The 27,571-nt window shown below is 38.5% G+C and overlaps 1 protein-coding gene across 3 annotated transcripts in view; it reads right to left on the bottom strand.

Moving 5' to 3' along the window:
• The window catches only part of SPTLC3 (serine palmitoyltransferase long chain base subunit 3), a 191,115-nt gene that overhangs the window by 32,870 nt on the left and 130,674 nt on the right, over positions 1-27,571 (bottom strand). For 2 of the 3 annotated variants that reach the window (XM_065059889.1, XM_065059888.1), the window contains 5 exons: positions 19,018-19,209; positions 17,577-17,731; positions 16,494-16,642; positions 7,004-7,128; positions 4,752-4,845 (listed from right to left, as the gene is read on the bottom strand). In XM_065059889.1, the coding sequence (XP_064915961.1) occupies positions 4,752-4,845; positions 7,004-7,128; positions 16,494-16,642; positions 17,577-17,731; positions 19,018-19,209 (715 nt within the window). The remainder of the gene's footprint in view (positions 1-4,751; positions 4,846-7,003; positions 7,129-16,493; positions 16,643-17,576; positions 17,732-19,017; positions 19,210-27,571) is intronic. The other variant, XM_065059891.1, reaches the window with a different exon arrangement.

Genomic DNA, 27,571 nt, shown 5'->3' on the forward strand with positions numbered 1-27,571 from the left:
TAACCAAGATAAAGGTCAGGGGTTCTGAAAAAGTGCTATAAATTATATGATATTAACATAAGATTTCCTTAGATATAAAAAAGAGCAGGTGATAAGTCAGCCTGTCTCTGGGCCAGGAAATAAAAATATTGAGAGTGTAGTTCCCATAGAGCTGAATGATCCACAAGTGGGTCACTTGGGTAGGGTGGGAGAGGCTCCCTGGAGCCCAGGCCTGGTGAGGGTAACATCAGATGCTTTCTGGCATTAAACTAACCAAGGCCAGGCCTTGTTGGACCATGCAGCTGGCTGCATTTCAAGTGTAGAAATGCAGATCTGTTCAAGATTGCTCAATAAATCACTGCCTGGGAAATGGTAACTTGAACGGTGCCCACACCATAGCAGGGGAGACAAAAGGTACGTGCTTTTTATGGTCAGGTCAGAACAACTTTAGCCCACTAAAAACACTACTGCATAAATTTAGGACTGCTCATGTCCTAAAATAAAGGAAAAAATATCCCCTGACACCTATGCCTCAGAGCAAGGGCTCCAGGGAGCTGAGCTTTGCTGCCAGCATCCACAAAAACTCACATGTCCCTAGAACAGAAATGGACTGCTGTTGTGACCCTGGCAGGGAGAAGAGCAGCAACAGTGCTACTGAGAGCCCACAGGAAGGGAATGCCCTGTTCAGTAGTTTTCGGTTATGGGGCTGAAATAGAGTATTCTCCTAAATTTCTCTTACATAGGTGACCTGTAGGTGTGTGCGTGTGCATTTTTCTCAGCTCAGGTCTGTAAATTCCTGTGTGTTTACAAGGAAGGGGTTGTTCACTGGGAGGCAGGATGCAGAGCACATTCCTATGTGCAAATAAAAACTGACTTAGAGGTCTGCAGCTCATTTTTGTTCTATTATTCACAGTAAAGCTTGAAAACCTTCTCATGCACCTGTGCCATGTTTTGATGAAAAAGAAGAAATATCCAGCTGTCTTTTATTTTACTTAGGAGAAGCAGAGAGGTCTAACAATTTCATCTGTTCTAGGAAAACCTACTCAGATTTTTCATTAAAAGTGTAATGCTGAGGACAGCCACGCACTCATTGAAATAGAATTTCATCAACTTTTGCCAGGATAAGAATTATATTATACCCCATTGAGGTAAGAGGAAGAGATCACTTCTTGGCTAACTAATAAAATAAGCATCATTATTTATTTTTGTGTAGTGACAAATAGATCCAGTATTATAGATTATATGCCTGAAAATAAAATAACACAGTCTTACAGACTAGAGTAGGCTCTAGAGTAGAAAGGTGAATGTGCTTCTATAGCAAGTTTAAAATGGCACATTTTACTCTTTTTTCTGTCAAATATTTTTGTCATAGAACAAAGTTTCCTGTTGTTTTTATTTTAAAAATGGCTTTTCCATAACAAGGGAAAAAAGGGAGGGGAGAGTGATTTACAGTGTCAAGCTTGTTAGAAAGGGAAGTTACTAGCACACACCTGCGTGCGTTTTTTTGTATAATATTCAGGAAGTAGCCGGTTCAGAAAACATATCATCGCTTCACTAACTTGTTCCATAATTATTCCTCCCAGTTTTGATAACCATTTATAGTAACTTAGACAAACATTCGCACCTCACCCTTCTCCCACTGTCTCTTCTACACATGTGCAACCAAGGAAGTCAGAGCCAAAGTAAATACGTTTGAGGCAGTTTTATCAAGTGTATTACACAGCATTTGAGAAGAGGCTGATGTAAGCAATAAGGAGCATGGAAAAAATTCTGCTTTCTCAAGCTGCATTCCAACAGCAAAAAGGTAACTTCAAAATATGCTGCCTGATTTGAATATATTTTGACTCTTCTCCACAGGACGCGTGTCTCAGGCACTAGTGGCGGTACCACCTGGCATCTCTTCTGTTGTCTTTAGTGCAAGATGACATCGCGTCAAACACTGTGTGTGTGTATCTTGGCACAGCTCCAAAAGAGATGAGCCAGCTCTTGCCAGCACACAACTTGTCTCCATACAAACAAGTGAAAACGAAATGTACATTAAGCCCTAATCCTCTTCGGGATAGGACTCTGATTTATTCTTTGTTTCTGCACCTTGCTGGAGAACTGTTCCAACAGCTCATCAAAGGGCCCCAGTCAAGCCTTTGGCACAGTAACATCCTCCAGCTGATGCCCAGGGCTGAGCTCTTTAAAAGGTCATTGATTTCTTTCTATGAAATGACATATATCAACCCCCTGTCCTTGGAAAGAAGAGGCAGAGGGTATTGCGTTTTTTGACTAGAATATAGAGGAGGATTTTTAAAGGTAAGACAAAAACACATTACTCCCTAATGCTGAAATTAATGCTTATTAAAGATCTTCAATTGGTAACTCAAGGTGCAAAGTTTTATATTTATCCACACAGCCGATACAGCACAAGGAACCTTTCTCTTGCATCAAGCAATATGACATAGATATTGGCTTAATTCTCCTGTTCATAAGCAGGATAATTTGGGCATTTATGTGCACGCCTGTATATATGCTATATACCCACACATCAGCAAGAAGGATAACCTGGGAGAGTAAGCAACACAGCTCTGATCTAACAAACAAACAAGAACCTGCCTAACTGAAAAGATCTCTCCCAACACAAGCCAGAAGTTTTGGTTATGCGTGTCCTTAATTAATTTGCTGTACCGATTTGTATTATACTACTTCTCTGACAGATTCACAGAGAACAATGCTGTCTACTTTGCTTTGGGTGAACCTGTGAATCCTACAAAGGCAGGTCTGCTGGATTGCTCTTTCCACTCCTATCCTCCCCCAATACACATGCTATTTTCTTCAAAGCAAAAAGGACATACATGCATATCTGCACATGTGACTTTAAAAGCTGTTGGCGCCGTGTAACTCATGGGTATGATTAAGGAAATATTAAAAAGAACAAACTTTCTAACCTTGGAACTAACATACTGAGAGACTCATGGTGGGCTGCGAGAATAAATGTGTGAACCTGCTTCACATGAAATGCAACTTAGGTTAAGACTCAAGGCTTACAAAATTGGGATGACAAAAGCTGATACTCAAATTCCAAACAGGATTTGTGTAAGTTTCTAGAGTTTCATTTTGAAAATAAGGTAATGTCTCAGAAATGGCATGCAACACTGACCTTGACAAATCAGATCTCTAATCCAGAAAGCAATGCGTTTTTCCAAAGCAACCTGGAGGAGATTCCACTGATGTTTGCTGAGACACTTAAAGGGCCTGTCTCCATTTTCCAGTGCTGTATTACTGCTTTTTGAACAAGTCACTATTATTCTAAAGTTCATGAATTATTCACATCAGCTTTAACTTATCATAAGCACAAACAGAGACTGGTTAGGTATCACCTATGACTTATGACTCTATGATTCTCGACAGTGGAATGAAATATTGAGGGATAGTTAGGGACTGAATTCCTTAAAGCAAGAATGACAGCTCAAAGCGATGCCTTCGCTGCTTCCCTAGCAGTTGAGAGTAATCTACGCCTCAAACTGGAATGTTCTTTGAAATGTTGTGGGAAGTGATCCAAGTCAGCTGGGCTAGGCTGCGTGCAGCACTGGTGGCTGTAGAGGCTGAGAACATTTGGATTTGGGGAGTGAGATGTCATCCTGTGGGATGTGATGCAAACCCTTTTGAATGGGATAAGGCAATGAACAAACTCTGGAAGAGTTGAGACAAGACCGGCACAGCAACCATGCATGTCCAGATTCGTGGAAGTGAACCAAGCTGGGATATGCTACAGGCTAATCTATGAATAATTACTTCTGTAAAAACATTCGGGTTTGGATGTTCTTTAAGTCTCGAATGATCTTCAGAAATTGCTTTTTGCCAAAATTATGAATAGATATTAATTATAACACCACCTCATATAATAATTATAGTGTGCTTTTCACTCGTGGATCCTTAGGCCTTTTGCAGCATATGCATAATTCATTTTTGTTCACCTCAGGGCTGAACACAACACTTAATAAGAAGAAGGAACTGTATTAGCTGTTAACAAAGGTGATCAGACCTCTTTTCTCACTCCTCACCACTTCTCTAGCCGGTTAATCTCTGTTGCAATTGCTGCCTGGTGGCAGCAACTGGGATGGAAAGAGGATTTGCACTGGCTTGTCATCAAAGCCAATCACAACGTCTCTGACAATGTCCACAGCAACATTAACTAAATAAAAGTTAAAAAACATGACTATTTTAGAACATAATTATACAAAGACAATATTAATGTGTGATTTCTATACTAAAATTATACTTGAAAGAATATTTGGGATGATGCTTTGATATAACCACCTACAACTTTGATATAGCCCCTGGGAATTCAGAGGAATCACTTCAAAGTAATGCCACATTAACATAACTTCGGTTGCGCTGAATCTGCCAGAAACAGAGGCAGGAAATATAAACTATGTTTTTGTAAGTATGTTTGTACTATTTTGGTTATAGTCACAATAACAATAAAACCTTTATGTTAGCACACAGTCATTCAGCATGTCAAAAAGACACCAATGAGATTAAGATTCTGGATTTTGAAATTAAGGCCCAACCTGATGACTCAAATAATGCACAATAGCAATTATAGTATTACACTATCAATTTTTCCCCATCAGAAATCACTCATAATATTGAATAGTTAATCCTTCTGACCAGACAAAAGAATTGTCTAGGAACTGACAGCAAAGTAAGCATTGAAAGGAAGCATTCTTGTCTTTGAGGTATGAACAACTCTGTCTCTAAATATTTCCAACTTCAATACTCACTATTATGCTTGAAGATTCTAATAGTAGCACCTGAAAGCCTCGCACCAAGAACGAGAGAAGTGTGGTTCAACTCATCACTTAAAATGAGGCAGCCCTGTGGAGAAGGAGTACAATAAGCATCTGCATGAACTGGAAGGCTGTTGACACGCGTGCATGTGTGTGTCAGCATGCACGAGTGTCTGTGATATAGCATTGCACCAATTAAACTGTAAGTTTTAAACATGAACTGGACTTTCTGCCACTTTTCTGAAGGTGCCAGGATGTACTGCAAAGGCAAGCAGAAACTGTGGGATCAAACTCTCAGGCATTCCTAGGTGGTACAAAGGGGCCAAATATTTCCTGTAACTGGAAAGTAGTGAATAACCCTAGTGGAGACTGACTGCTTTAGAGTAAAATCGAGTGATGTTGCTTCCTCGATCTTGTTTTGCAAGGAAAATGCAGTCATCACCCCATATATAAATACTGCATGGCAGTAATGTAAGGAGGAGTAGTACTGAGGCTGGACTGGCATCAGCACTTTGGTCTGCAGATGAGATCAGGATAGATTGATGTCTCATAAATGCCCGTTCCATTAAGATGTGAGTGGAGTCTAGGCACCAGCCAGAGTCTTTCTTTGATAAATGCATATGCAGTTCATCTGTAGTATACTTTTCATTAATAAACTCAGGTGAAAACTAATTTTCTTTTTAGAAACTAAACCAGAAATGCAGGAGAAATAAAATAACTTTGGATAGCGTATTAACAGGAACCAGGATTCAGAGTTGAAATCCAAGCTGAAACCATTATTTAGCTCTGTTTTCTACCACATGTCTTGTGTTAATGGTTTCATTACCAAAAGGGCAATACAAATTAAGTAAATATTTTGGAAACACAGATTATGTCTAGATTGAGAGACACTCACACAAACCTGTCTGAAGACTGCTACGCAGAAGTAACAGTAAGAACATACGCATCCTGACAAGAAAATACAGCTGCTAGGCTTAATTACAGAGAAAAATTTAGGAATAAATATCCCCGACACAGAAAAATTACATAACATATACAATACTATATAATCTTAATATATACTAAATTGTTAAAATTATATCCTATATAATACATACAGTAATATCTTCATTTGTGCCACTTACATCTAAACATCCCACCTCTGATAGGGGCCTGAATGTCCACATGAAGCCAACTAAGTGAGGGAAAATTATTTTATATCTAAGCATGAGACAAGTATCTTATGCTGTTAAATATGTCTGCAATTTCATAAATTTACCTTTATTAATTCTCTGTATCTGTTCTCTTTGAAATTGCTGGACAACTTCTCCAGCACCGTTGCAGATTGAAGTTCAAGTTCTGGGCAGCTGAAGCAATTCTCCCTGCCCAACCCTTGTGTACATGTATTTTAGGAATCTCTTGCAAAAGCTGGATTCATCTTCAATAGCGAGTGAAGAAGCGACTTCACCTCTAGGCCGGTGCTTTAGAAGAAATCTTGATCATATAGCACACAGCGAGTTCATTCCATCTCCACCAAGAGGGAAATAACTTTTCACACTTGCATGACACACTTCATACTGTTTCACACTTGCATGAACTAAAGAGGAGCCACCCACTTTCCCAGCTAACAGCACAGTGTATCTGCTTGTTATGTCAGCGGTTGTGATTGACAGGATGTTGGTTTTTCATGCTTTCTTGTTAGGTATCCCGAACTGGAGATGAAGTCCCTTCAACACCAGATAAGAACCCAACTTTTGTCATATGCTCACAACTTTAGACTTGCATTTGCTGCCAGCTTTCTTTGCAGGGCTGACTGGAGATCTGTTCACCAGGAATGCTAAACACTGTGCTTGTTCTTTTATGGAAGTGTTGTAAGAAATACCCTAATCATCGCCCTTCACCACAGGCAGCTGGGCAATGTCTCTGCGAATAGCCCAAATACTTGATCCCACAACACCTGAGACGTGGGATGCAACATTTGCTTACTTTTTAAAGAGAAGCAACATCGGTAAGAGATCTAAACAACCATATCACTCATCCTTAAAGAGATGTTAGGTATGTGTGATAGCAACACCCAGAGCTAGAAAAAATGGTGAAGGAGCATATTTAAGGTCACAAGGTCATCAGCCTTATGAATCATGCATTCCTGATATCAAGCTTCGTTCCTTGATCAAGACTTTCCACTTAATAAGTGCCCAGAATACTGCAACAGTTGTTAAAACAATTAGTAAACAATTGTCCTATGTGTTCCTTCCTTAAGTACTCACCTTCCCAACAAGGGCTGGAATATTCATTGAGTTAGTTGCAAAGCCCATGCCAAACACCATAGCATCTTCCACACCAAGGAACTTGGCCACAAGTTTCTCTATTTCTACGTGTTTGTCTAGGGTACCTGCAGAAATAAGCACAGGAAATATTAAATTTCATTAAACTCTGGCAACTGTTGATACTAAGGACATCAAACATACGTAAGAACAGGCTAGAAGTGTGTCATCAAGCCATATGACATTAAGTTCTAAAGAAGGCTTTTCCATTTGTACCTTGTGCATGTGGGATAATGCAAGACAAAGCAAGGATGTGAATGAGCTGTAACTAATGCTAACAAATACCGTTGCTCTTAAGGTAGCAAAGCAGTTGCTTTGTGAAAATGTTTCCTTTTTCCATAACAGCAACTTTTGACAGAATTTATTCTGAAGAGTAGTTTTTTTTCCACACTGCCCCCCTCCGCTGGCCCCACAATAAGGACAAAAATACCTCCGTTTTATAGGAAATGTGGGACAAACATTCAGGCATTCTTGAGTTCTCTCTAGATGTGAAAGCAAAAACCGAAGACAACAAAATTCTTCCATTTTTTCTTGGGTACCTATGTACAAATTCCTTAATTATGATTTTATAGGGATAGACATATAAGAGTGTTCTCCAACTTTTTCTACTTTGGAAGGTAAAAGCTCTTCCACTCTCCATAACTGACGATAAATCTCCTCTTTCCTCCTTCTCAATAGTCAAACATAAGGCAACACTAGAGAGCCTGTTTTATCGCACGTTATTTATCTAATATTAGTGTCTCCAAACAAATAAGGTGCTCCAGCTACTCAACAAAGGCAGTATCTTTCCCAGCCAACTCGCAATGGAGGATGACAAAATACAAAAGGCAACAAATGACAGAGTGGTGTTAAGAGATTGAGATAACAAATAACTTTGAACAGTAATGAATCATCTCAACTTGCCGGCTCTCTAGTCTTTGGTTGCCTGGCTGTGCATTGCAGGTACCAAAGCAGAAGGAACTCTTACAGGATGATCTGTGGGGAAGAAAAGAGAATGGCCTGTGGATTCTGACAAAATTTGTGCTGGTAACAATCCAAGAGGAAGAGAGATAAGGAGAAAGGATGACATGGCTTCTGGAAGAACCTGGATTACACGGACAGTAAAGAACAGCAGTGCTGTGATTTTGCACAGAGCCTGCGTGGGTTCTGCAAGACCTGAGCCAGCTCTGCCAGAGCTTTGAGAGTATCTCTGAATTAATTGTATCACATCGGATGTACATCGAGCTGGGTTGTCTCTACCTCCATGCTCTGATAGATTAGGTGACACGATGCAGAATATTTGGCTCTGCAGAACCTCCAGTAGACGTGAGCTGACTCTGCATAAAGCTCTTTGAGGATGGCTACTTCTTGCATTTGTAGATCCTGAGATACACAAGAGTACATAGTGGCTTTGCCATTGCTCTGTAGCCAAGGTCCATGAAATACAAACCCACACAGTGTTTCAGAGTTGGGCTGCTCACTAGAGATGTTTGAGAGAATCTGTCTCAACTTGTAAGTCCAGTAGGTCTCAGGGTGTATTTCTATGGTTAGTCCTAAATATTTTTGCATTTTGGACCCAGTTAGTCTTCAACCTGGTTACGGCACTCATTGACAACCGAGGGTTCCAGCATGGTCAGCTGCCCTAGTGTTACTTGCAGATGTTATTTTGTTGCTTGATGGCTACCAGCACACAAAGAGAAGATGATATCTTAAATGGAAGCTTGAAGCCAACCACAATACGGTCACAGCTTGGATTTAAGGAGGTTTGTGAAAGCATGAGAAACAAGCAGCATGTGCTTTGCAATGCAGGCATTTTAAGGCATGAGAAAATTGTCCCTGACTCTTCCAGAGGTAAATCTAACACTGCTGGGGTGGAGTTCAATTGCTTTTTGGGGTTGCATCATATATTTTCTGTTTTTACAAACAAGAAAAGCCTGACTCACTACAGATTATTCTGTCCAAGCATCTATTAGAGGAACCAGAAAGGAACAGCACATTTTGGATGTATTTTTATTGATTTTTGTGATGGTGAAGAATGAGACATTCTGAAAGTGACCAATCAGTACTTACTATTTATTAATCCTAACAGTGAATGCAGATGATATTGTATATTGATTTCACCAACAAATTCTGGAATACATATTGGAATAAACAGAGGTTGAATTTGCAAAACCGAAACCTCACTGACAAGGATTTACCAAATGAGCCCTAGTTTTGAATTACTTTAATTATAATGGTAATATTGTAGATGGTAGGTGAGACGGTGTAGAAGGAATACAACACAAATGAGTACCGACAGTGTGAGGTTCATGACAAGAATATACATTGGTTAGAGCTGATAAAGCATACCAGCTTGCATTTTCCCAGGTTTAAAGTAAAAGGGATATTTATTGAAAAAATTGTGCAATTATTTAATCATATCTGAAGATTTCTCCAGTATGGGTCAGCCCTTGGACACCATATGAATGGCACCAATGATACCGCTTCTCTCCACTGGAAGAAACAAGGGGTCAGATATGCTCTGCTCAAATTAGACTTTGCCACCAGTGTTCCCAGCTGGTGACAGGAACCACCCCAATGAGCACAAACAGCACTACCAGACAGATGCTAATTTGATCCAAAGGAACTGCCACTGTCAAAAGCTGCTACGTCTCAAGTTACATTAGAAAGGCAGTAATTATGCTGGTCTTCACTAAACACAACCTTAGCAGTGTCAACTCAGGTTATCATGGCCCTTCAAATGTCTTGTATTGTGCTGGATTCAGACTAGCATCACAATCTGGTGAATGAAAAGTGATATAGATAGATATAGTCTTCATTAATACATTGTATACACAGATACCTTCTATAATTGTTCTATATATAGGCATTAGAATTTTTCCCATACTCTACTCCTCTGATCTTTATGCTGACTACAGCTTGGTTTGACCTAAGAAATGAGGATACAACCAAATAATGTGTGCCATCTTAGTGGGAAAGACTTAAGACAAAAAGGAAAAGAGAAAGCTACCTGTACCTTTAAGAGAAAAAAATTGAATACTTTCTTCTGAAAGTTCTTACTCCCTGCTGAACAGTTGTATGCAACAGAGTGCAGAAGGTGTTACTGTGTTTCAAGATTATATAGGTCTTATGGAAAGTAAATTCTAAGATCTTATCTTAAGTGGACTTTCACAATGTTATCCACCTCCACAAATTCCCATGCTTTTCAAAGCAAATCCCCTTCTTTTCAAAATCTGATGACCCAGTTCCCTCCATTAACTTGTCACTGCACTCCGGGGACAGAGAAAACGACATATGCTGTGCTTTGGCAGGTTTTAGTGCGCTTACCCGTCCTTGGCTTGAAAGTCACTGTTAGTCTACCAGATACATGAAGCTTGAAAATGCACTTCCCATGATCCTCACAGTTCATTGTTTAGTTTTGACACTTTCTGGTTTGGACAAGGTGGTTTATGCCACTAGTTAACCTGCCCAAGGTTCTTCCAGGTTCTTGTGTACTAATGACGTGTACCAGTTAAACTGCCAATGCTGATGACAGTATCCTTTAATGTAATTTTTTGTTTGGAATTCTGAGACCCAAAAAAGACAAGAAAATACCCGCTTGCTTCATGTCAACCGAAAGCTGCAGGAGTAAACTGATAGAAGCAACAAGTCATTGAAAGAAAAAGAACAGATTCCGATAAAAGCCACTTCCACATAGGAACAGCCACTGGGAATCCTACGGATCGCTGAAGTGACTCAGCAAGGTGAATCAGAACTATTGCTCCAGTAAATGACAGTTTGTCAGAGGTATCCTTAGAAGGGCGGGGAACAGAGGAAAACACCTAAACTTCCCTGCAACATTTGAAACGTAAGGTCGCAAACTCACTCTGGTGAGATTTTTGTCAGAGATTAAAGTTTAATATTACTCAAATACATACAACACTTTGACAAATGCAAGATTGGATGAGTTGTGCAAAGCATACTTTTGCAATGGTGAAAAACCAGGAACAAACTTGACTCTGATCAGAAGTTGGATCAGTTATTTATGAGAGGGTCGGCACAAAAAGGAAAATGATACTAGTAGGAGATGATAAGGAAAATTCCTTTTGTGAACTGTTTCCTAATTTATACCATACCCTATCAGAGAGTAGCCAAGATTATGAAATATATATATATACAATCTAATTCCCATTTATGTGGCTGTATTTCTCCTTAAGCTCCTACTTGGAAACGGTACATTATGGAAACTTTGGTTTTTGTAACTCTTTCTCCTAACTGAAAAATGGACCATTTATGTCTGTGTTTGTACAGTACTGAGTTTAAAATGAGCCCCGGCCCTAATTAAATGTTCAAAGTGGTAGAAAAGAATGAACTGCCAAATAACTATTTTTACCTCTTGAAATGCTGCTAGAAATTCACATTAGGCCTCAAAACCTAATGGAAGGAAGTGGAAGGGATGAAGCTACTGTTGTAGTTTAAATGTCGGCACAGGTTTTCAGAGCTGCTTTTTAGAAATCGTTTCACAATCAAAAATAAAAAATCTTCAGAGAAAAAGCCCTACAACAGTGCAAGCCAGGCGTTAAAAGGTAACCTCCTAACCATGCCCTCCAGAATGAATCACCCTGCAAGTGTTCTGTGCAGGCTCCATCTTGTCTTTTGGTCCAAGGCATAATCACAGGAGAAGGATTTCAAAAGGCAGGAATCCTGCTTGGCTGCTTAAATAGCACTAATGATACATTTGCTCCTGTTACTCATGTATATCATCTCCATAAGGAATAATGGGGAGTTAGATAAATAAGAGCATAGGACAACCCCGTCACCACCCTGGCGCTAAGCCTAGGAGCATTGTTCAGGGCTTGATAACCTGCCTTATATTAGAAAAAAATGCAACATTACTGATTTTATTATCACCAGCAAGTAGGAAACAGTGTTAAATAATCATCTGCATATTTCTCCCTTGATAATTTCAAGTTACGTTGCTTAGAAATGACTGACTTTAAACATGCCAGACAAAAGGCTTGTGAGCTTGCCTCCAACAGCAGCCAGCTCCTTCTCCAGCCATTAAAATACATTGATTTGCATGGGGAAAAAAGGCTTTCACATGCAATTTGTCATTCTTTTCACTATATAGAGGGAATACATCCTATTTCAAATTAATTTAGATTCCTATTTGTTAGCATTAAGATTAAAAAGAACACTTTTGAGAGGATGCCTACCATCTGCAAACAACCACTTTCACACATTCACCCCAACTACTGCTCTTTGATGCCCCAAGCATATGTGCAACTCTTTCTTGTTGATCTCTTAAGTGCCTTGTCCTAATGTATTTTTAATCTTAGTGTCCTCAGAAACACTGAAAACAGCCAGGTAACTGCTTCGTTAGTTCCTTATATGCTACCTCTATCATAGACACTGCTCAACATTATAAAAGTACAAATATGTGCAGCTTCCTGATTCAAGTCAAACGTGTACGATGATTTGCTAGTCCACAGGTCCAGTATTAGTGATTGTACAGCAATGGCCATAGGCATATAAATAATAATATAAATTAATACTAAACAACTAATTACATAAGATAATGCTAAACAACTAGTATTAGATGTACAGTGCCACAAAAAAGACCCTTTGCCCATAATCCTTTTATCTGATAGTGATCTTGTATCAATGTCTGGGGAAGAAAGAAAGCACGACAAAGATATATATAGTAATATCCCAGCTTAGGACTCATTTCAGCATAAGAATCAGATTCATCCTGAACCAGATACTAATTTTGGGATTTCTAGTACCAACCAATGGTCTCTCCTCTGTATGTGGCCTGTGTCCCCTAGAATGCAAGGGAGTGTAAAGTTTTAGCATCTGATACCTTCTTTGCCATGAGTTCCTTGGGTCCGGCAGGCTCCAGAGTGACGAGCTGCCTCCTGTTTTTAGACAGAAACCTTCTACCAGCTCCATACAATGCCCTGTAGATCTTGTAGCAGAACAAACAGTGAACAGCCAACCCCGACCACTTTTTTATGCCACACACAATTTTGAAGATTTCTATAATTTCCCCCTTCAGGCTCTTTTTGAGCCAGACAACAGGCATTTCTGACAGCTGCAGACAGCCAGCTCAATAGTTCTTCACCCAGAAGCTGTTTGAGGCCTTTGATGCTTCTCGTTGCCTTTCTCTGACACTTCCCAGTTCTGCTGAATGTTTTTGACCAGAAGTGCATGGAGTACTCAAGCTGACAGCAACCCACAGCTTTATGCAGCAGCATACTGAGGTTCTATGCTTGGCTTTCTGTTCACTTCCTCGTAATTTCTAGTATTTGATTTGCTTTCTGACCACTGACCAATAAGCTAGTGCTCTCACAGAGCATCATAAGCCCAAGACCTTGCTCCTAAGGGATAATAGTTACCTTGGTCTTAAAAAAAAAAGGAAAATATTTTTCTTTCAGATTGAAAGTCCCAAAAAAGCCTCAGGAATGTGTCTTAAATTACACTGTTAGGCTAAGAAAGTGATTTATTATTATAATTTTAAAAGAGCATGGAACTGAAAAGAGTGAAAAGCCTTAATCTATTTCATGCTGGACAAATCTAGGAAGACCAGCACTGTATTTATCAGTTTCCTATGCTTCTGTGCTTCAACAGGGATGTCTGTTTAAATGGCATGTGTATTACTATTTTAAAGAAAGCATGAGCAAGGCTTCACGGTTCTCACTGAAGTTAATTTCTGAACTATGATTACACAGAGTCTTAAGTTACTTTTCTTTGAATGTAGAATAACTGCTTTATATTCAGCAAGGTTTAGCTTCACTAACTTTGCTTAATTAAACTGAGTCTTGTAAATATATGAACAATCATGTTAAAACATCTAGATTAACTTATTCTGAGAGCAAACTACCTGCACCAACATTCTGATATGACAGCATTTTATACCCACTCTGCTGCACAGTTACAAGAGGAGGAGTTGAGGCAGAAGACTACAAAGGACAGTTTTAATGTCATGTATTCTTTCAAACACCAGTTGCACTAACTTTATTTGTTTCTTGTTTTCCCCTCTGAAATCTTCTCAAAATACTGGAATGATCTTTCTCAAAACCAGAGACCTGTCAATGCTTTGAGAGAGATCTTGGTAAAACCTCGACCATGTCAGACACTTGAATGCACATAAGCAAAACAGTACTTTCAAAGTCAATTAGCTTCAAATTATTAATGTTTTCAAGTGCTGTATTGCCTTAGGACCCCACAGGTAATTTATAGCCTTGGCTCCTACAGCTCACTGCATTTTTACTTCAAACCACTCTAGCTCAGCCAGGCAATAACAAAATAAAGTTTTGAAATGTCATCTGCCCAGGAATAAAACAATTCTGTTCTGTTTTTCTAAGATGAAGATGGCAAATGATAATTTTAAAAGGTAAGACCTTACTTATAGACCCTTCTCTACCTCACTCTTGAAAGTATAGGTGTATATATTTGACTCAGACAGAATTTTTCAGATTTGCCCAACTGTGAAACAGAATAGAACTGAACCAGCACAAGCGGGGACAAGGAAAAGAAAATAAGGTATTCCACACTACTGATAAGAAGCTATTTTCCTTAGGTTGTTTATACAGATCTTGGCAGCATTCAGGCTTCAACAGAGCCAGGGCCAATGAAGCAACCAGGACTGCTCTGTGGAGCAACCTCTCTCTCCCCGGAGCACACGAGCACAGTCTCTCTGTTATAATAGCTGCCCAGGACAAAATGCTCTGACTGCTCATCTACACCTAAGCCAGGTCTTAACATCCTACTTCCCTGTTTTAATAAGTCTTGATGTCCAAGCTGCCCTCTGAAATTCCCTCCCTAAAAGACTGGCATTGACAATACTTAGAATCATAGAATCATTTTGGTTCAAAAAGACATTTAAGATCATTGAGTCCAACTGTTAACCCAGTACTGCCAGGTCCAGCTCCAAACCATGATCCTAAGAACCCCATCTACACCTCTTGACTTATACAATGTTCTTTATTTGTAGTCCATTCTTGCATTGTGAAGTCTGAAACGAAGTACATGGGAGTATTTGTTGTGAAAGCAATTAGAATGAATCTAAACCCGAGTACTGCACAGGAGTTCAGATGAAGAGAAAGCCCTAGAAATCTCTATACCTTGGTTCTCAAAACAGACTAGATTAAGGTAACTAGAAAGATTTTTAAGATTTGAAGACAGAATCAATCTTTTCATAAGGTGCTTTTTGGAGAATAAGTCAAAGTTATGCAAGTCTTCCATAAAAAGAATTCTGCAAAAGATAAAGAATGTGAAACACCAGGCATATTCTTTGATGTACTCAAAACAACTTGAAATGCCCTCTGACAAAACAGAATCTAAGAGAAAAAGAAAGAGATAAGTGTTCCTTCAGTACCTTAGATGACTAGTAATGGTGACCACTTTCAAGCATGCAATTCAGGTTAAACAATATATTGCAGTCACCAGATGGGTCACCTACAAAAGGAAAGTAGGGTCAATCTGTAAACCCCCTCTGAGTGGTGTCGCTGACACATTTATTACTGGCAAATCAAACCATGAGGACAAGATAAAAAAGCAGGTGGCAGGGTTTGGATTATTTTTTACCTGGAAACGAGACTTTAAATTAAAACCACCAAATGAATTATTTTTCCCCACAAGATTTGTAGAGGAAAGGAGTTTGCTTTGAGAGATGCAAGATGAAAAATTTTCAGGTTCCTAGATGAGGGGGGAAAAAAACCCCAAAACTCTATACAAGTCTTCTCCATTCTGGGAAGCCTACCTTTATTTTTTGCCTTTTGATATCTCCCAAGAAAGATAAAGCCTGAAGAGAAACCTCCCCTTGCATTCCTGTGGTTCGGAATTGTTTTATCTGAAATGCAGGCTGATTGCACCATTAGGAATGCAAGGCGTTGTGTGAAAATACACAACTGAAGATATAACACTACATGCAGCCTGCAAACCAAAAAAGGCCAACAAATCATAAAGGACATTAACCAAAAAACTCAGATGGAGCCTTAAATTTGTTCCTTAAAGGCACACTAGAAATTTCTATGCTATGCCCATTAATGTCTCATAAAACATTACAATATATTCTTAGAACATGGGATTAAAAGAAAAAAAATATGTAAAAGCTCATTTTACTAATCAGAACACTCTGTATGTGGTAACTGATATAAATCCGTGATGCAAATAAATTTGCCCTAAGTCAGTTCTTGAAGTCTCAATGTTTATTTTACTGCCTCTTACTTCCACCATTACAAATTCCAGGCTACATTTGGTTTTGCTCTTCCAAAAATCGATAACATTTTTCCTTTAAAACAAAATCCTTACATGATACTGAATAAAACACAGCATCACTTTTAATAGTGTAACAAGTATTAATAATTGTTGATGTAACTAAAATTCTTTAAGTATCCAGTTCCTTCAAGATATCTGTAAGAAAAAGCATTTAGTTACAGGAACTTCGGTGGCCATCCAGCTGTTTACTCACCCATTTCCTGCCTGGTACTGCAGACTCCTGTCCCGTATTTTTGTAACTCTATGGTCACAGTTTTCAAAGCATTAACATCCGTTTCTGCAAAGCCGAGGTAGTTATAAGAACCCATATTGATTACATTCTTGATAGTCCTTCCTGTAAACCTATAATTAAAGCAAATTTTAAAAGAATAGTGCAATTTTCCCTCCAACCCCAAACAAAAAGAAAACAAAAAATTCTCCCCCCAATCTTCGTTCCACTGTCAAATTCTTATTTGGGAATTCACAATCCTCATACTTTAGTGTCCTAAAAGTCTTTCCAGACTTTCTATTTTCCTGACTAAATACTGCATCCTGCTCAGAATGTCTTCCAGATCCCAAGCTGCAGATGGCAATATAGTGGTATTAGGTGAAACGGTGATTTTACGAATGGAAATAAACAAACAAATCTGGGACTTCATACAGGGAACAACTTATAGACACTATTTTTTCAAGTGAATTGTCAACAGCTTCCATAAAGTCATGAGTGTTCATACACACACAGAAATTAAACATGAGGAAAACGGGGTGGGAAACAGTATGATAGATTCTGAAAGAGCTGAAATAAAGACAACCTGCACATTGTCTATTTGGTGAATTCCCATATCTATTTAACTCAGCGATAGCTGCAATACACTGAAATCTTCAAGCTGCAAACTGCTGAAAACTCACTGCCAAAGACTCACTATGTAAGCAAAATCTGCATTTATGCAATGCAAGAAATTACGGTCTTAATCCTAATCAAGGGATACAACAAATTTCATTGTAATATCATGACTAAAGGTCTGTTATTACAAATGAAGCATAAGCAGTCTTCCTTGTGCTGACACAGTCAAACAACACCCATTTGTGATAGAGTTCAGTCCCTTCCATACTGCATTTCCAAACAATGTGCAGAAGAAAGGGGACAGATGGCCTGCACAGTACTGATTTCAGAAAAAATATGCTTATATCAGTCAAGGATCTAGGTATGAGGGGCTAGATGCATCTTTCTGTGCTTTGCAGATGTATGAGGAGCATTGTTGAGAAGCTGACAGCTGCAGATTGTGAGCTGACTCACCTAAATGTCCAGTTGTAATCATCTGTGACACGTTCCATGAGGTCAAACTGTGGCCCTGGGACACTGCAAATTGGACGATTCCAGTTATCCCGTATTCTCATATAGAGGTTTCTGGTGTAAAAGTTCTCAAAATCTTGATAAAGTGGCACAAAATCCTGGTTTGGAAACATGCACAGGGTTATGTTGCTAGGAAAATGTCTGCATCTGTACCCAAGTCATTCCCATTAAAAAGGAAAAACTGAGTCGTTAGTAAACAGAATTACAATAGCCACATATTCCTATGCCAGGAACAATGACAACCAGCAAATACCTTACTTTAATTCCCAGTGTTGGCTTTTTTTTTTAATGGTTAACAAATTGGCCTAATTCTCCAGTCCAATATTTGAAAAGTTGGAAATAGAAGAACTGATGATTCTTTCAATTAGAGAACTCAAATGCTTCAAGTTAAGCATTTTGCTATGTGTGGAGCAGATTGCAAAACTAGGATAAACAACTCATTATATTTCATGAAATGCTGGATACATTAAAGCTTGTCCAATGTAATCGACCTGGGCATTATTGGCCAAGACTGGACATGCAAAAAGCCAGTTAAGACAACTGGATTGGTTGACAATTAATTTCTATCTGTGGATTTCACTAGGAAATTAAATTAAAAGAAAGGTATAGGATCTAAACAAAGTTTTATATGAAACAGCAATGTAGCCATAAAGACTGCAACATAATATTTCATTTAGTAGTACATGCATCTTTGAAAAGCTAAAAGAGGAAACAATTTGGGGATTTTTTTTTGTAAAAGGAACAGTAAAACCATTCGCATTTTTCCCTCATTATGCCCGGTGTCATTATAAATGATGGTTCAAACTGCACAGAGGATGAGGAGCAACAGAAAAAATTTGAGCAAAGATAGAAGGCAATTGAGCTTCCCGAGGTGCAAGTTTCACTTAGAACTGCAGGGGATGAAAACAAATTCTAAGTCAGGACTCGCAAGAATTCAGGCTCCGTTCACTTTGTGCTGGGACCATCAGTTCAGCAAACATAGGTCAACAATTAGGAAGGTGTTAGCACTGCCTGTCACTATGAAGGACAAAGGCAGATGGGACAAACAAAAATTGGGGTTTCAGAGATTTGGAGAGATGATATGTTTAATAAGGCGTTTCTGTGGATTGACCTAATACACTGAGATTCCATTTTGCTGAGAGTATTCTGACACTCTTAGAACAAGGTAAACATCTCACAGTGAAAATTAGGAATTTACACATATATAGGTATATATTCATACATATGTGTTTATACTGCAGAGCATGTAATTCCTCTCAGTCTTATGCAACATTCTGCTCTAAGATGAAATTTGTCTGCCTTGTTACTTTGGTAGGTTACTGTACATAACTTGCAAGCAGGGGGAAACTCAACTGTGAATTCATGATGTCTTTTTCATACATACTTTTTGTTGTTCTCTCTCTGTGGCAACGTTACGTTTTTCTAGTCCCCAGGCTCTCATAAAATCTCGCAGGTAGCCAAATACTGTTCCCACTCCAAAACCCAGGAAAGTAAGAACGGCAACATACATTGGTGCCTGTTCAAAGTGCTCAATAAATGTTTTTTTGTAGAGAGTTCCATTTGATACGCCATTCTTCTGAAAATATAGAAGAGAAACTTGTGATTAATACATTTCATTCATCAAAACTCAGGCCTTAGACCTCAATGCAAATCTTCTTCTCTGATATGCTACAAATTCGGAGACATTTACATCCCACACTGTATCAGCTGATGCAACCTACACCTTTTAACATTGCAGCTACTACTGACCAATACAAATATCTTCCATTTTCTCTCCTCTCCACCAGTGTCCTCAATTGCAGGAGTCTCCAGCACCACTCCCTTGTCTATTTTGAAACATGTGAAACTTATGAAAGATTGGCAATATATTATTGTGTAATTGGACAATTATTTCAAAGGTGATTAAAAGGAAACCACAATACGTTGTTCTTGCAAGACAGAGCTATAAAAAGGGAAGGGCAGCATTAAAAACTCACCTACACGGTGCCTGACTCTGCTTCTGGAAGCCTTGTGTAACCCATTGCAGCAACTAACCCATATACAACAAATCCCGTCTAAAATAGGGCACCCTTACCGTGATGTTCTGCAGATTTTCCACATTTGTAAGGGTACTTAAAAAAAATAAAATAAACAAAAAAAAGAGAGAGAGGAAAAAAAGGAGAGACACACAAAGGCCCTGATTGTTGGGATTAGTTAGGTTAGGATATGGTTGTACTTGATGATCCTGAGGGTCTTTTCCAACTAAAATGATTCTATGAATTACTGACCCAGTTATGAGCAAATCCTAGAAATTCACAACCATGGGTGGGCAAAATATTTGGTTTCGAAAATACTCTAAAATTTCCATTTTCAAATTAAAGAAGTGAAGTTTCGCAGTCCCAATCTTCTCAAACCAAATGATATTCAGTAGGCTTATCAGATTTTTCTTTGGAAGAGAGGTAACTCCCTCATTTCTGCAAAATATGATGGCATTTACAGTTACTGTCTAGTTACAGCCAATCTACCAATTCAAAAATAACAAAATGTAATGCAGAAAAAAACCAAAACCAAACCAGTGCCCTTTAAAAAAAAAAAAAAAAAAAAAAAAAGAAAAAGGACTCGACACAAAATGTTTGAGCATATTATAAGGCAAGACTACCAACAGATGAAGAAACACCATTAATACATTGCTGCCTGTGGGCTGGATGAACCAAAAAACGTAGATCTTACATTTACATAATGCAGCAAGCTGAATTAGAATAATCATATTGATAACAACTGCAAATTCTTGTCAGATCTGGAGTATTATTCATCTTCATACTGCATTAAAATGCCTTTACCCTCAAAAGATTTTGTCAACTCCAGATTCACAATGCTTTCTTGGGAGAAAGCTGGGGGGGGCGGAAATTGTTGGGCACAAGGTAGAATATAAAGATTTTGGAGGAAACCTCAAAAGGAAAAAAAAGAGGCTGGTGGAGCTGAAGAGAAACACATGTAGAGTTTGGAAAGGCTTCTTGTCCTGGGAGAAGGAGGAGCGCAGGGCTGGCTCACACCATCTGAGGACAGACCTTTGAAGCAATGCTACACATGCATTCCTACCTCCAGCTAATTGCTCTTTTAGGGCAACCTATTGACCATGAAAAACATTGTACAAGGATGAGTTAAATATTAAGTCACATTTCACATGAGCCACAACAGCTGTGTGCACAGAGGGACAAGATAAAGCATTTCATCAAGAAATAAGCCCAGCCGTACTACCTTGTTATTTGCCATGGGCTAAGAGTACCCTTATGGTCACCTATGGCAATTTGATTGACATTTTATCTTGTCAAGCTGTGACGATGTGATAGAGACAAAATTAGCATGATGGTTCTAGAAATTCTTTGTTGTTATATATCTTATTGTAAAGGAATAGGGAAGCTCATATCAGACTCCTGCACTGCAAAATTCTTCTCTGCAATAAAACTCTTCTGTTGTGGAATTCTCACTTCAGCTGCTGTTTTATGCAGTCAGTATGACATATGTATTTAAACATGTAACCACTGCCACCTACTATCCTTAATACAAACAGCTAGGAGTAAATGGCACTGGCAGTAGTAAAGTACTAAGAATGTGGAGTCAGACTATGACTCATGTTCTCCAGCCTATGAATGATGAAAACCAAGAGTCTTTAAACAGCTCAAGGTTAGTACAAGGCTGGGAGAACAAATTCAAGAAAATACAGTGCCATCTTGTTTAAAAACTATAGTGAAGACAACAAAGAACATTTCATCCATCTCTAGAGTCCCATAAAAAAAGCAGAGAAGGTGTCTCAGGACTGAAATAACTAAAACAAGTGGATTTGCTGCTTCTGGATGGAGATGCTTTTGTGCAGCACTTCAAATCCAAACATTGGTGTACGGGTGAGTGACTGAATATCATGAGCAAGATCAACAATTTCAGCCACCCTAAAGCGTTAATTGCCATTTGATATTACATTACTGTTGAATTTTACATTTAAAGCACCTGGACAGTGAAGGCATATGTAATTAAACTGCTGCTGGCACCAAGATCCAATACAGCAGATCCCCTACAAAGGCTTGAAATGATTCAGAGATCACCAGTTACACTAGTTACACACTGAGTGCTCTGCTGAATTGTACACTCACACATATATAATCATCTGTAATAACACCTCTAGTAGACAGTACATTTTCTAGCTCCATACCTCAACTGTGCAATCCTAAGTAGCAGATGATTAGGCAAAGATTCTAAAAGCAAAAAAAAAAAGGAAAATAGTACTTGCCTCAGTATATTCTCCCAACTTCCAGCAATTGGTGGCTTTGAGATTTCATGAGCCTGAGATTGTTATTACCACTTCTAACACTCCTCAGGGGATGTCTATGAATTTGTTCATCATTTTTGAAGCTAAAAATACTGTGGCAATGAACTGTGAATTTTTATAACTGATTTTAATATGTAAAAAAGTATTTACTAACTTTTATTATTATAAAATTGCTGGACAATTTCATTTGACAAGTTTCTTTGACCATCATTGTCTGTTCAGCTTTCCTACCCAAGCAATTGCAACACTCAGAATTTTCTGTATTTAAACGACTTCAGCCCCTCCACTGAAGGATCTCAATCTATTTAATTCTAGTCTAGTCTAGTGTCCTTGTCCTTACAAAGACTTAATAAATAAATAAAATCTATATTTTAATACTCAACTTTCTCTTCACTCCACAAAGTCCAATAATACCTTTTTTTGAGATGCAGGGAAAGGGAATTAAAATTGCATACAACACTTGAGGGCACGGTATGGATTTATACACCTGCAAATGATGCTTTGCCTTGTTTTCTGTTGCTTTTTTAAAGATTGTTAGCATTCTATTCTTGCCACACTTCACGGTTTCTGAAATACCTCTTATGATAACAATATGTCCTTCCTCAGTTGCAACAAATATCTAATTTAGAGCATACTGCTATATGTGTGTTCTTAGGATTATTTCCCCCTCTGATTCATTAATTGTTTTTTATTTAGTGACCTGCAATATTGTCTACTGTTTTATCAGCACTACATACTACCAACAAGAACTTTCTGCAATGCCTGTTGTCCAGAGCTAATTTTTCACTACCCTGAAGAATTCGGTATCAACAACGTTATCACCTGTTTCTCCTCACTGCTTTTCAAGATCATTGGTGAAAATAGGAGAGAGCACAGGTTTGATAAAGATCCCTGGGGAACTGCATCTCCCTGGTTACCTTTTAAAAGAATCTTATTTGGAATCCCCATTTCTCTGGCCAAAAGACCAACTTCAGCAGCAGCCTAGAGTTCCTCAGCAACTTTATCTTTGACTTCCCTTAAAAATCTTCAGTAAATACCCTTTGTGACATGCTAATCCACATTTTACTGGCTTGCTTTAAAAATTCTGCTGGCATTCCAAACCAAAACAGTTTATCAGAATAAGCATACTTTCCGTGCACAAACGCAAGGAAGCCACTAATGCAATGTAAAGACACCCAATGCAGAAAGGCTCTAGATAAAATTCAAAATGACAGGATGTTTTGCCATGGAGTCTGAAAAATCTAGGATTTCTATGACTTCTCAAAAACCAAAAGCACAATCAGGACATGCAACTTCTGTGAGTTGAGTCTCTGCATAGCTTATTAGACCACGCTGTCCTGTACTTTCTTGATACTGAAGGCCACATCGGCAGCTCAACCTCGTAACTCTGTAGTATGTAGTTAAAGATAACCCAGTTCAACAGATTTCACAGCAGCTTTAAACCACAGCTTGGTTTCCAGTAAGACACTCATAGCAAGAGAATGCCTGGGCAAGATTTTGATGCCAAGGAAGTCAACAGGAGTGATGCCAACATATTAAAGTCACCAAAAAGTGCAATACTTCTTAGATCCCCATATTCTGCAGTTACACAAAGTATTTTGAAACTCTCCCCCTAATTAAGAATCTCATCCTAAATGCCTTCAGTTTTTAAAATGGAAAAATTAACACTAATAACAAATCTAACTGTGCTATTAGAATGGGCATGAGCATGAAATACTAAATATAGCAGACACACAATCAACATAGCTTGCTCTAATAATAATGCAAACTAACTTCAAAGTCTATTAAGCACACTCCTGGCAACGCCTTTATAAGGAATAGTTACAAAACATCGTATTTGCATTAGCAAAGAAAAATAAAATATAGCTACACAACAGCATGAATAATATTTAAATATTTGCTCATAATACCCTTAAAATGAGGAGAGAAATTTTCATTTAAGTCCTGCAGCCTCTGGAGCTGCTTCAAGGAAACTGAGAGCTGAGAACTCATGTTTTCACACAAGTCTGTTCTGTAGAGACAGACTAAGGAAATCCAGATATCCCAACCTGCTTTTTGAAAACTCTCCTTAATTAAAAAAAAATTAGCTATTATTGCACCATCCAATACAGCAGTATCAGGTGCAGACAGCTGTATCCTTGAAATAAAACTACAGGGAGAATAATAAAGTCTTTGTCTTAAATATAAGTTGCCAACTAGGAATAAAATCTGATCCAGGAAGTGGATGAAACTTTATTTTACTCCCCCTCCATTTAAGAAGAAAGTTTCAACTGTTTATAGCTCAGATTTTATCGTGTCGTTGTTTGCAGCCTAATAAAAAGCAATGCAAGACGACTGATCTACATAAAGCTTCCAAGACAGATATGTATATGAAGAGATAAGTATTGAAAACTGTGAACCAAGTGAGAGCCACATTTGCTCAGTATCTTCCAGATTTCAAGATGACATTGAAATCTTGAGCAAATTAGGATGGTACGTTGCTACAGCTGAAATCTGATGGGAGAACAGACTGATAATCACTGATGCACCATCTGATTGCTTGCAGATGGTTTCGTTCTAAACAGATGTTTCTTCCCGAACATTAGAAAAAAAGCATCTTGGATAAGACCCTCTGTTATAGGTGACTGTAGATGTCCTTGGATGTGTGAGACAGCCACATGGAGATGATAGGACCTGTAGAAGCCTGTATCCTTTTGGAGCAGAATCTGGAAATGAGGTACTAGGTGGTCCCATTGTAGCTGTGGGAAGGGTACGGTACTGCTGAATCCCACTCAGAGCTTGCCGCTGGTCAGTCACAGGCTGGAGTGGCTGGTGTGCAGTTCTGTCCGCTGTGGATCATTGTCACCAGGAGGCTGGGTCTCAAAGAATAAAACCATCAAGTTCTATGCAAACCCATCAGGTTGACTGCCATAATTATTACGTTTTTCCAAAACTACCATACCTAGGTATCCACAAGGCAGTAGGGAATTCTTAATGATTGTATGCAGTCCCCAGGAAAAGAAAAAAGCAAATTGCAATTACAAAAATCAGAAGTTTCCTATAATGAATACACTATTGACACAAATTGAGATTATTTCACAAACCTCTTCATTTAGTGGCAATGATATCCTTTCCTTTCAATATGTGCTTTCTTTTCTGGTACAACACATTTCAGATCTTACAGGCTCAAGTTTCTAAAACATAAACCAAAAATGGCTACACAGGGAATTCATAGCTTACTGAGCTATACAGACAAGACTTAAATTAAAAATAGTTGTGAAACTTATATGTCTAGATGGTGCTAAAATGAAGGTCACATCCTCTTGCAGTGTGACAAAGCCAGAAGACAGTATCATCTTCACACAACACAAACTATAAATAGAAGCCAAGTCAAAAAAACTTTAGTTCTTATTACTGTGTGTCTGCAGAATCCTTGTTTAGACTGATTCTTGATTTCTGCTGAAGTGTCAAGAAAACATACATACCTGGCAGTAAGGCAAGTGGTAAGGACTAAGAGTAAAATTTCCAAGACTGTCCAGAAGGTTTAGGAAATATAAGGCACTTTCAGAATAACTTAGGAATCCATGTGCTATTGAACTTGCCAGAGATTTAGAATTTAACAACTCAGGAACTCTGAAAAGTTTTCTCCCTGTAAACAGTATTTACTGCTGCTTGTTCTGCTCTGCTACTTGAGATCTGCATGAGGACTGGCTCCTGTCACCACACTTTTCACAAACACCAGGAAACAGCTTTTGATTCATTTATCAGCTGTCACCTAATTACTGACTAAATATTTGTGGCCTCTCTGTACGTATTAATGACAGCACACTACAGGCAAATACCAACAAAAGCAGGAAAAGACAGGATCTTCACCTTCCAGACTTGCATCGTGAAACTCCAACATATTCATCTTATATTAAATTTCATCACCAAATAATCATGCCCTGCAATGCCAGCTATGACACTAATACTACGAAAATAGATATGTCAATGACAAGCACAATAGAAATTTACTGTTAAATTGAAAACACTGTTATATAATTGAGAAAACGATACCCTTCCTATGTAATTTCCAGACTCACATTTTACTCCGATGCTAAAATACTTTTGAGTGCAACATAAGAGGCTGGAAGGATGCAGAAGACTTAATCTTAAATAACCTTCAAAATTCTGGTGACAGCAAAGGCAAGAGGTCCAAACTAGAACAAAGATGAATATGGAAGGTGCACATTTCATTGTCTTAGTTTTGTAAGTTTTTAGGCAGATTTTTATGTTCATTCAAGAAGTCTCTTAGTCTGGTATGTCAGGGCGTGAATTTCTAGCCCTGCACACACTACAAGCAATGTACATTCTGCTTACTTGTTACTATTAAGTAAACTATCTAATGTGTGTAATTTTTGTAAAACCTCTAGATCAGCACGTTTTCACCTGGTATCAATGTAGTCCAGCAAGCAGAACTGCACATTGCAGAATGGTCATACTCCAGTGTTTGTCAAAAGAAAAAGCACATCTCTTTACAGCAGAGAAGCTGAGAGTCATAGAATTATAGAACAGTTTGGTTGGAAGGGACCTTCAAAGGCCATCTAGTCCAACCTCATGAACACACAGTCAGGACAAATGCCAGTAGCAAACCATGAAAATACAATGTGATGATAGGGATAAAAATCTAAGAAAACACTGCTTTGAACTGTAGGTTTCAGAAATTTCAGTATAAACCATAAGAGATACTATCCTATACCAACTAAAGCACTTACATCAAACAGTACACAGGAGATAAGAAAATGCATAGTAAACGCTTCTCCCAATGGCTTTACATCTGTGCATTGCACGCAATAGCAAGAAACACTAGAAAGAAAAAGGGAATATGTATGATACAGCTATTACTGTTTGCCATTACTTCCAGAAAATTCAAAGTGGACTCGATTCAGCATAACTAGGAAGGCATGAGGGCAAAAATGGAGCTTAATAATTTCAAATTATTAGAGACAAATCAATGAAGTTCACTACCCAGAGAGATACTTAAAAACACCAGGGGGTATTTCCCAACCTTACAGCAATTACAGAGGAGGAAGCCAGGCACATTGAATCAGACAAAAGAACTGGATGAAATGCCAAATTACAGCAATCCCAACATCATTCATGGCATCAAGTTGCAACAAGTGTTTGCTGTTATTCCCTAAGCTTCTAATAAGCTACAAGATTCACACTGCTTGGCCACATCAGAATATCTCCTGATCATTCAAATCCCATGGCTTTGGCTTTAAGAATAAACAAACAAACAAGATGATGATGAAGTGGCATCTCTTCAAAGGTTTTGTTTCTGCACATCACTGGTGATCTGCTATTAAAGAAAATTTCTTCCAGAAGTGATTTAGGGTTTAGAAATGCATTCCATGTGTTTTTGATACGAAACTGATATATGTTGGGATCAAGATTGTAAGTGAATGGAAAGACACTTGAAAAGATCTAACCAGACTGTTGGTGATATTGCTCAGTGTGAACTCTGAGCTAAAATCTACATGAAGCAATCCACCAACTCCATTTACCACACAGTGACTTCATGATGACCACCAAAAAAATGTCGCAACTAGCACCAAATTGCTCTCCCTGCAAAATTGCCTTGTGAAAAAAACGCTATAGGTGAACAGACAGATCT

The sequence above is a fragment of the Columba livia genome, chromosome 3 (genome assembly GCF_036013475.1).
Source record: "Columba livia isolate bColLiv1 breed racing homer chromosome 3, bColLiv1.pat.W.v2, whole genome shotgun sequence".
Classification (NCBI taxonomy): domain Eukaryota; kingdom Metazoa; phylum Chordata; class Aves; order Columbiformes; family Columbidae; genus Columba; species Columba livia.